We start from the raw sequence: 11,369 nt of genomic DNA on the forward strand, positions 1-11,369 counted from the left end.
GGGTGTGCACTGCATCACACGTTGTCAATTAGGTCTCAGTCCTGCAAGGTGCTGAATATCCTTAACTCCCAATGACTTCAGTATGAGTTGTGTTCAGCACCCTGCAGCTTGGGCCCTCAGGCCCCAATCCTGCAGCAAGATCTGGGTGGGAGCAAGATGGGTACAATCGCAGGATCAGGGCCTCAGGGAGAAAACAAATTCTGTGGATAAGAAACTCCCAGGTGATGCTCAGTTTTAGGATTTTTCCAACTGGGTGACCGAACTTTACGAGGAAAGCTACATAGTTGGCAGCTAAATCCCTGAGCTTGTTCAGAGAACAGGTGTGTATAATGATCCAAATACCCATGTGGCTTATGCTTGTTTTAAAAGGAATTTAATTGGCAAAAGTACAAGGAATAGGAGTATAGTAGGGATTAAAATTGTGCAAAGAGTTAGGAAATAAAGCAATTATTCTCATACATCCTTGACCCCAGTGCCAGTATCGAGCTCTAGTCCAAAACCTTTACTAAGTGGTGGCTTAAGTAGTTTTATTTTTACATAGCTGCTGAATGCCACAGTATCGCTGGCGTAGAGATCTGGGAGTTGCTGAATGGAGGACAGAAATGCTCCAGTGACCCATTTCCTGCACAAAGACCAAGACACAGAGTGTGCAAATACACAAATATACACTGACGTGACGGATGTAAAAATACTTGAAAGTTAATCGAGGCAGATAGCTTTGTTTGGCTTTGAAAACTTTCCATTGCTTTTGAATTGCAGCCTGCTAGGCCACAGATGCAGCTGGTTTCCTGGTTGCTGTTCTCAAAGAACAGCTTCAAAATGGTGGTATAATGCAGAAGGCTCAGTCTAACTCCGCGGTCATGTCCTTCGGTACCTGTGCATTTCTAGAGAGGAGCTCGTGCAATGTTACTGGATGCTTTGAAGACGGGAGGTCTATGTTGTCTTGGTTGCCTGTGTGCTGGCCACTCTTTTCTGTACATTCGGTGAGTTTGGAGGGACTTTGCTTTTCATGGCTGTTGGTTTCCTTTGTTTTTGATGACTGCCTGGGAGGGATTTCAACCCCAACATCTCGCAGTACTTATTGCACTGGTGGAGGGCTTTAAACTGATCAATGAAGGAAATGGCGCAGTTGCCTTTAAACCCTTTGTATCTGCAGCAGTGAAGAAGAACAAAAAGGGCATTTCAACATTTGTTTTTCAAGCCAGGTCTACGGTATGACTTTGCATTCATAAGTAACACTACAACATTTAATAAGCCTCTTTGAAGGAGAGACGTATTATCCCAATTTTACAGATGGTAAAATGAGGCACAGAGAGATTAAATGACTCGCCCAAGGCCAATCAGTGAGTCAGCTGCAGAGCGGAAAACAGGGCTCAGGAGCATGGCTCTCAGCCCTGTGTTCCAACTATTCCTCTTCCAGCTATAATTTCAATGTGTGGCTAATACAATTGTCAGTTAACAAACTTCTTAGATAAATTTATAAACAAAGAAAAATTCCACAGTATAATCTTTATAAAGTGCTTGGGGCACCTCAGATAGAAGAAGGCTACAGAAGTGGGTAAGTGTGATCATTATTACTCTGAAGGAGTGTCCCTGCTGCTCACACACAGAGATAGTGTGCAGGGGACACAGCCTGTCAAGCTGCGCAATGTTGTCTCGTTCCCTTGTGCTCTCTCCATCTCTCTGTATCCATCGGTTGTTGCTTGGCTTAGAGTGTAAGCTCCGGGGGGCAGGGACAGTCGTTTTGTTTTGTTTGTAATCATAGCAGGAGTGTGATCTTTGTCCTGGTGGGATCTGTGCGTGAACCAGTTTATCTGGTAGCATCAAAATGAAAATATGTGAGCTGCAATCTAATATACAGTCCTAATACGTTCTGGGCATTTCATTTCTCTCCCAGGCAGCCTGCCTAGTGCTAATAAAGATGCTGTCTGCTCCAAGAAGAAAAGCCCAATCGCCATATGACGGATGGGCCTGTCGGTTCTAACATGCTTTGTAGAATAAAATTCACCAAAGGAGATAAGCAGGTGGCACAGAAACCAAAAACTATTTTTTAAGGCAGCATGACAGTATCTTTCTCTGTTTACCTCTAACAGCTTCATTTTGCATCTCTATTGTTCCTTTAAGGTGACAGAATAGGGAGGATGAAATGTCAGGCTAGCTGCTTTCCTAGCATCAGTAATCTCACATGAGATGAAAAGGCCACCCGGGAACTCCCATGTGTCAGATCATGATGGAACACACAGTTCCACGGTAGGGTGGAAAAAACTCTTTGATGGATCACACAAATCCTGCGGTTTCTCAAACATACCCAAAAAGTAAGTCATGCTTTTCTGCATACCCGCACTTCATATTGCAGGCTCCATTGCTTCCTTACAGACACACACACATATATAGCTATAGACTTTGTTGCTTTGTTTAATCACACGCGCACACACAATCTTGTCTTAAATGATTTTAAACAAATCATTGCAGCCTTGAACGTATGTGGAAAGAAGACAACAAACCCTGATTATCTTGTAAGGGAAATTATTGGTGTCTTTTATGGAGATCAGCTTCAATAGGAGAGGGAAGTCCTGAATTCAGCCTTTTAATTTTTGATATTTTTAGCTATTTTTGTCTTCTTGTGGTGACGTTACAATTTCATCCCCTTCCTTAAAGTTGGAGCTGGTTGAATATTTAAAAAAAAAAAATCTTTTGCGGGAATTGTAGTGAATAAAAGCACTACACTGAGGTTGCTCTTATGTGTGGTGTGAACATACCCATGCCAAGCCAGCTAGGGGAGGATTTATCTGCCTGACAAGTGAATCAGGTGGTGGAGCGGCCCTGCTCTAGAGATGCTTGTCTGGTGGAAGTAGAGAAGTCTCCCACTTGACTCATTTAGGGCCAAGAGGAAGAGTTTATTCCCAGCCCTGAGTAGGCAGTGGCATATAGCTGTGCTGCTCCAGGAGGAGCTCCCTAAAGGAAATGCAACTCAGACTCGCCCTCTGAGTTACAATTGCTCCACGATGCCTGTTTGCATACTAGGGAGTATGTTGCATTTGCCCGTGAACTGATCCAGCATATATAACCCACTGGTCTGTATGTATCTGCACCCAATCCAAAGAGGACGTGAGTCTATTTCAGTTCTTAGCTGCAGCTTCAGCTCATGCTGTAGAGACTCATGGTTCTAGGTTTGGAGGCCTCTAGTTCAATCCAGATCAAGGTGATGAACATCACATGTACTTCACCCCGCCCTCATCACTGCCAGCCAGCCCTGTTGGCTGATGTGTGTGTGGAGCCCTGGCTTTCCTTGTCCCTTTGCTGGCTCCCAGCGTGATTATCAGGCACAGAGTCTGTGCTCTCCCCCTACACCCTGACTCAGGTTTAGGGTAGCTTGCACCTGGTGCCCCCACTCCTTTACACTCCCTGGCTGTGCAGGTTGCACTCACAATCTAGCCCTATGGCAAATTATAAACAGAAAGGCATAATAGCTTGGGGCTCTGTGATGAAATGTTCTCCCGCTCCTGCGGGGAGAGAATAGAGCCAGGACGCTCCCAGACCAAGCCCCACTCTTGAAGCATGAAGACTCTGCTTCAGTCACATCAGAAGATGGTTCTTTTCACAAGCAAGCCTACCTGACATTGACAAGAGCTTCTCCTTTGGATCAAGCTGAGGATAGCCTTGGGCTTGACTGTGGAAATTGGCCGGGGCAGAGCAGTGCCTCATCAGAAAGGGCATGCCTCAGAGACAGTGTTTTGTTTCTCCTTTTGTTGTGTTTTGTTTGTGTCTGAAGGCCAGCCTTAGTCCCCCTTCCAACAGGGGTTTAATCATGAATATTCAACCAAGCCCTGGGTATTTGTGGAAATAAAGGACAAATTCACAGCGACTATTAGTCAACAACAAATAATTCAATGAGTTCTAGTTAAAACCCCTTCACTCTATAGTGGTTCTCAATTACTCTCCTGCATGGTGCAGGACTGTACATGTCAGAGATTCAGGTGCCAGTGTCTGAGTGGATAAAAAGCCTCTGTGATGTAGAGAGCCTTTGGAGAGCATCTGCTTGCTTTAATATTTAAAATATCTTGTTTCCGCTGCAGGACTGAAAGAGAGGCCACATTTCTCTTCTATTAAGCAGGAAGAAATCTAAATGCTTAGGAAACTCCAGGGCCATTAGTGATCTGACAGCTTTCACTGCAATGAATGATAGTTGCTTTTCTTTGTGATTGCTCTTGTAGATGTGTGCAAAATGACCAATTTCTGAGGCATGAATGTGGTGGGTTTTCCTCCTGGCAGACACTGCCTATTTTTCAATTGAGAGAGGGAAACAATTTCCTTTTTCCAGGAAGCCACATTAATGGAAATTATGTTCCTGCTGGTGGGAATGTTTCACATGCTCTTTCCTACACTCTTCCTTTGCAAGAAGTTTATGCACTTTTCTATAATAGTACTGAGACCAACAGTTGGAGATCATTTTGTCATGAAAAGGTAGAGTTTAAAAACCTATCCTCTTCTCATGAAAATAGAAAAAATATCCAGTCTGTAGGGATAAATTATTAACTCTTATGTCAGTAATGTCTCTGTAGGATCAGTATACACGTCCATTAGCCATTGGTCTCAGAGGACATACTGGAAGGAAACAACCATGAAATTGTTTCTTTAGTCCATTAGTTTAGGCCCAAATTTTCATCAGTGATGATTGATTCTGGGTTATTCAAATGTCGGGGGCCGAACCTGAGACCTTTTGGGCCTGATTTCCCTAAGTACTGAGCACTCAGAGCGTCCACTGAGTTCAACTGGAGTTCTGGATGCTCAGCACTCATTAAAATCACGCCCAACATGTCTCAAATTGGGCACCCAGAAACTCAGGGACTGCAGATGAGTGTCCAGTTTTGTGAAGGTTGGCTATAGTTAGTCAGTCTCTGGCTAATGGGAGAATGAGTTCAAAAGAAAATCCAGTTTAATGAATTCAGACTATTTTCCTATTTGTATTTTGTTTCTGTCACTCACTATGCTCCTTTTAAAGAGCAGATCATCCAATCAGGGACCAAAAACAATAGAATATGATCTATTTCATGCCATGAATAGCAGATGCTTGAAGTGAACAATTTGTGAAAACTTCACAAACAAGCCTCAGTCTCAGAGTTATTCAGCTGAAATATTCAGCACATACTGAATACATTCACAGCAAATGGGACTAGGCCTTTAATGAAAAACGAGGCCAATATTTTGTAGAGTTTAAAAAGTTGATTAATACTATTCCACCAGCTTTATTCACAAATCAAATCACACCCATTTCCCTTTTTCTATCACAATTGGCTTTTGTTTGCTCTTGTAACTAGAGATGGGACGAAATCAACCCTGCCCCTCTGATCCAAACACCAACACATTTTGGAGGTTGAGAGGCTTCAAAATCTTGGGCTGGATCTGAATTTTGTAAATGGCCCCTATCTTTACAATGGGTCATCGAAAGCTACCTATTTATCCCTTTCTACCACACCCATCACCACAGCCTGTGAGAATTAAATCCTTGCATCTGAGCACCCCCAGCCTTTGGGGTATTCAAAAATCCAGCTCCTCAGTGTTTCTATAGAGCTCTCCATCACTTACACATCTAAATGTATCATTTGTTCTGCAAAGTCTTAATAATGACTACAGTCTAGCTGCAGCTTGGCAGGACTAGTGAGGCTAATTCAAACATTCTGCTGCTATTATAGCTTGTGGGTACATGTAATGGGGGAGGAGGTCTGTGTCAGCGAATGGCTTCTAAATTGGAAATGTCCTTATGTTGCTTTCATATGTATTGCGTTCAAGAGCACCGAATGACCTTTCCAAGCTCCTGAAAGAATGTTTAATCTGTTGTTTAACATGCCATGTGTTATTAATTAACTAGCTAGATCACTGATGAATGCAATTTATGACAAAATCCCCTCATGTTTAGGGAGAAGCCCAAACCAAAACTCCTGAAATCTGGAGGAGTTAGCATTTGGATCCAGATTCAAACTTTGCGGTGCCTTCTCTCTCCACAATAGGCTACCCCAAAGCTCTCCATGCTCAAAAACATGGAGGAAATTTTAGATTCTACATTTGGCAGCCAAAGCCTTTTTTAATCATCATGGCTATGGGTGTACAAAAGCATATCGTGATCTCATTTCCTTTGTGTTTTTTACAAACCATGGCTACTCCTTGGAACTTAACATCTAATCTAAAATTTTGGTTAGTAGTCATGAAGCTGCTAGAAATCAGATGATTGTATTTTACTTTTTTTGTTTAAATCTAAGAAAGAATTGAGCCAATATCATATTTACAAGAGTTAAGTTGCTGACTTTGGTGCTTCCCAATAGTTAAATGATAAATGTTTTCAAAGTTTGGTTTTTTTATTTCCAGGAAAACTTTGCCCTCTAGTGGTAGAAAATTTATCGCGGCCATTTCTATTACACTTCAACTAATACATTTGTGCTTTTGTGCCTTTTTACTCCACTGATAAAACAGGCATGAGAGTATGCAAAGCAATTACTAATCAGAAATGTGTTTAAATGTTGTAAGCATCTAGTCTCTTCATAACCACTACCAAAGCGGGGGAGATAGAGAGGAGAGCAGACAAATAAATAAATTCTGCACAGTGCAATTCATTGTGGTTCAGACTCTAACTGCTTGGAATCTCTGGCTTATAAAACGATTAATGGCACTGGGCAATGCTAGAAATGTTATGCAGAATATTAATCTGGGCTGTCTCTTGCTAGATGTATTGTACGCTTGTTTTAAAAGTAATACTAGGGAAAATTAAATGAACATAAATAATTCGTGACGTTTGCCCTATCAGCTTTTCTAAATTCATCAATAACAGTTTACAGCATGACATGATAGTATTTTTCAACTTAATTATGTAAACAGTACAGTGTAGGTTTTATTTTATTTTTTGCTAATCTTAGTCGTAGTGTTGTCAGAGTGAATTTAGCTTTTTATTTACTTGCTGAATTGAACAGAAACTCTATGAATAGTCTCCATTCAGCCATGATTCTGGTAAAATTTCCCAAAGTTCAATATAGGCTCAAAGGAATTCGATATGACACCTATGCGATCAATGAGTTCATCTCCCTTGCAAAGGCAGGTTAGAGTCTATAACAGAATTTGCGTCGGCTATCACACTGATACATTAGTTTCATTTCATCTCTGTCTTACAGAGTCAAAAATATTAGAATCATTATCAGAATTATAACCTAGTATGACAACTACAACCTAGTATAACCTGGCAAAACTCCCACTGTATTCATGGGGCCAAGATTTCACCCAGAGTTCCCACTCCCTGACATGGGTTATCCTCACAGAGGGATTAAAGGGGCCTGTATTTTTAGCTGTTATCTTGTAGCATACCCAGTAAATTTAATGAATGACTCTACAGATTAAAAATCAGTAGTACTTTGGGAGAAGTGGAAAACAATTATAACATAAATGGGCTAAGCTTTTTATTTCTACGGTGGGATTCTATATATTTGTCTCTTAAGAAGGTCTAAAATAATTGCAGAGCCACTTGGAGACAGGTTGCTTTTATATGCCTTGTACAGTGTTTGACACCTCCAAGAGGTTTTTGTACTTTGAGAAGGCGGGCCGGGGGAGGGGGAGGGGGAGGAGGGGCTGCTTTGCAATCAAATAAATGTCAGCAAATCCTTAAATGCATTTCCTTTGTGCATCAAGTTACTAGCCTAGATATAGCTGCATTGGACGTTCTCCCTCCCTCACCTGCCTTGCATGGCTCACAAAAGCACACAGTCAAGCCTGAGAAAACAAGAGGCATCTGAATGTGTCGTGGGAGGAATAACTAACACACACAGTCTAAAATGTGAGAGAGGGGTATTTATATATAAGACAAGGTGCCACTGTTTTCCAGAAGTGGGAGGGATGTTTAGTTTTAGTATCACATAACTAATAATGACAGTATCTGAAGGCTCCTGACCTTTCTGCCCAGCCCAGGACTCTCTGCCATGCTCAAATCTCTTCCAGCAAACCATTTTATTCTTCAACATGAAACTTAGGAAAAATGTCAAAACAGAAGGAAGTTCTTCTGTCTAGGGTGACCAGATCACCCAAGTCAAATATCGCAATGCGGGAGGGTGGGGGGCGTGGCGGCTTCCTCCACAAGCGCTGGAGGGTAGCCCGGGAGATGCAGGGGAAGCGTGGGGCCAGGGTGAGTGAGAGTCCGGCCTGGCCTTGAGCAGGCAGGACTCAGCCGGGCGATAGGAAGAGTAGGGGGGCGGCCCACGGGGCTAGGCGGCGGCTGTTCTCCCCCCCGGGCAGCGGGGTTCGGGCCCGGGCATCAGAGCCGCAGCCGCCGAGCTTGGCCATCGGCCGCTTCCTCCCCTCGCGGCAGTGGGAGCTGCAGCAGCGGCTGCTCCCGAGTCCCGCTGCCCAGAGCGGGAGAACAGCCGCCGCCTGGCCCTGCGGGCCGCCCCCCTACTCTCCCTACCACCCGACTGAGTCCTGCCTGCACTGGGGCCAGGCCGGACTCTCACTCACCCCGGCCCCGCGCTCCCCCTGCGTCTCCCGGGCCTCCCTCCAGAGCTTGCGGAGGGAGGAGGAATGGTGAGCCTGGGGAAGAGGCGGGGATTCGGGGAGGGGGGGGCGGAGTCGGGGCGGGGGGAGGGCGCGAGCACTTCCGGGCTCCGGAGCATTTCCTTGTTTGTCCAGTGTCCCAACCACACATCGGTCGGGACGCGGGACAAACAAGGAAATATCGGGACAGTCCCGATAAAATTGGGACGTCTGGTCACCCTACTTCTGTCCCCCAGAGGCTTCTCCCTGGCCCCTTTCAGTGCTGAAAGGAGAACGTGCCCTTTTCTTCATTCCCGCTGCATCAAGGTCTACTGCAGGATCCCATCTCTCACCTGCAGCTCCTCTCAGCTGAACCACTTGCTGACTTTCACAATCACTTGCTCCCTTCCCAGCTGGGTCTGATCACTGAACAGGGCTGGCTGGCCCCAGACCCCTGGCACTTAAAGGGCAGACCACCTTGTTGCAGTATCCATCAATCCGTGGCCTCTGCCAGCAAGTGCGAGTTGTGGTATGGGTGCATCCCATTCCAGGGACATTGCGTGTTTCATAACTGTTATTCAGTAGCCATCAGATAGTAATGGTCACTTATGGGCTGGGCTGGGCTGGCCTTGAACAAGCAACCTAGGCTGGGGCTGCCAAACACTTCAAAAAGAACAAGTGATTTTTGGATGCCTCATTTTTTCGGTGCTCAAACTGAGGTGCCTTAAGGGGCCTGATCTTCAGAAAGCGATTCTTCAGCACTTCTGAAAATCAAGCCCTTATAAAGTATCTCAAGATGGGTACACAAAATCACTTTTGAAAATGTAGGCCTATATCCCATTACCCATCCTCTGAATCATCACGTCTCCCTGATTTTTCAAATAATTTTGCATTGTGGGTAAGATAGGAACTGAAGTATTAAATATCGACCATTCTATTGATTTGTATTATATTGGAGATTAAAAAACAAATAGAAAAGAAAATCTTGATTATTATTTGTTATTTTACGAGGAATACCAATGACATCTTATTTGTTCCAAGATAAAGTGTTTATGAAGAAATTCTGTAAAGCAAAACCTCCAGTATGTTCGCTTTCCTTCAAAGAGGAAAACAAATGTGTTTTCTTGATAGGAAGGTTCCCATTAATATTTTATGAACGCGAGGAGGTTAACACAAATTCCATTGGGATTGTTTTTCCCCCTAAAGTTGTGGTGAGAAATAAACATCCAATGCACCAACCCCCCATCAGGTTTACACTGTAAGGAGTTTGAAGCACAATGCAAATATATTCCATTGAGAAATATGTCTTTCACTCACCCTTTGGCCAATGTTGCTATGCCAACGTCGGTTAACTTCATTCCTACACCTACAAAAAAACAAAACAGGGAGCTTGCATTATACCAGACTTTCTAGGAGTGTCTTCAGATTTATAGCCTTATAGATGCAGCTAGGTATTCTTTATTGATTATAGTTTGTTTCAGTTATCTCTGTGTAGTGACAATATTTTAACATTCTCCCCGCAAATGTAGGGTTTTTGGTCTGTGCGGTTCACAACACTAGCAGCAGTCAGTAGCATTCCAGTGATTCACAAACAAGGTGATAAATGGAGCTCTAAGGCTCGGGAATGTTTCCTATGCTGGAGGGTAACTGAGAGCCTCACTTTAACTGTGGCATCTTAAAGGGACATCTAAATCCAGCATCAGAACATTTACATCTGCAAAGAGATGCATAAGGGTCATTTATTGTTCCTAAGTTTTGGGATTTGGATGTTTGCAAGTGGGGGTGGGGTGGGCTACAGTGTATTCCAATGGGGAACCCACTTTGCATATCATCATCATGGCCCAACAATTTTTGCTCTCTGTTTAGTTTTTTGGGTGACCAATAGGTACTAAATTAAACTCTTCACTCAGTGTTTCCAAAAAGCGCTTACCACTTTTACCCCCACTTTTGTTTTACTAGCCATGGTGGGCAAAGCCCTGCCCTGTGTTGTGCGCTTGTGCTGTGGAGAGATGATGATGCAGGGAGTCTCCTTCTCCCTCAGAGCAGGTGTAGGGCAGGATACAGATCTAGCACTTCCTCGAGTGCACCGCAGGAAACCAAGCTAATGGGCCTTGCAACATTCACAGCCAAGCCATTCCAAGGGGATGTGGTCAGCAGTTTTGGAGCATGGACGGGGTCCCAGTGGTCCCCCTTTGTGAGGATGCTGCTGTTAGCAGCAGATACACGGTGCTCCTTTTTTGGAGCAGCAGGTAAGAATCAATAGAGCGTATAGCTCCCAGGCTCAGATGCTAACTCAGCTGCTCTGCTTCCTGACTCTAGCATGCCTCATACTCATCAGGCCAGGAGGAGTTTGCCCTATAGGCTTTTCCCTGTTAATTTATTTGCATTTGTTTTGGGGGTTTTTTCAGCCTTCTAATTTGAAAGGGTAGGGGGTGGAAAGATTCCACTTTTCCTTGCAGAACCCCAGCCAGGACTGTTGCTCTATTTATTCCCTCAACAACTTAATGAACACACAGACTATTTCTTTAAAGGCCAAATATTTGCACAATGCGGGTGAGCGAGGTGCATAATGGTGTCATGGCAGCGTTCTCTAGATATAAGGAGGTCATTCCTTCAGATGTGATCAGGAGCCTGGGTGTGAATTTTTCCATTGGTTTTAAAGACAGATGTTAGATGTTTAAATGCAAGGCAAAGTGCTGGCACAGGGTGCTGTTTTTAGAGTCTTTTATTTCACAAAGCAGTTCATAAATCCCAGAGTGGTGGGGTGAAAAGCAGGCATTAGTCAGCCTTGTATTGAATGTTCTGATTTACTTAGGGTTACCATACGTCCGGATTTTCCCGGACATGTCCGGCTTTTTGGAATT

At 43.9% G+C, this 11,369-nt stretch overlaps 1 protein-coding gene across 1 annotated transcript in view; it reads right to left on the reverse strand.

The window, feature by feature from the left end:
- Positions 1-362: 362 nt before the first annotated feature.
- Positions 363-11,369, reverse strand: part of ALPK2 (alpha kinase 2) — a 66,754-nt gene continuing 55,747 nt past the window's right edge. The window contains exons 10-11 of the mRNA XM_026649033.1: positions 9,823-9,871; positions 363-1,150 (exon numbers count right to left, since the gene is read on the reverse strand). Of these exons, the coding sequence (XP_026504818.1) occupies positions 934-1,150; positions 9,823-9,871 (266 nt within the window). The 3' untranslated portion in view covers positions 363-933. The remainder of the gene's footprint in view (positions 1,151-9,822; positions 9,872-11,369) is intronic.

This window comes from Terrapene carolina, unplaced genomic scaffold (assembly GCF_002925995.2).
Source record: "Terrapene carolina triunguis isolate 2854851 unplaced genomic scaffold, T_m_triunguis-2.0 Scaffold69, whole genome shotgun sequence".
Lineage (NCBI taxonomy): Eukaryota > Metazoa > Chordata > Testudines > Emydidae > Terrapene > Terrapene triunguis.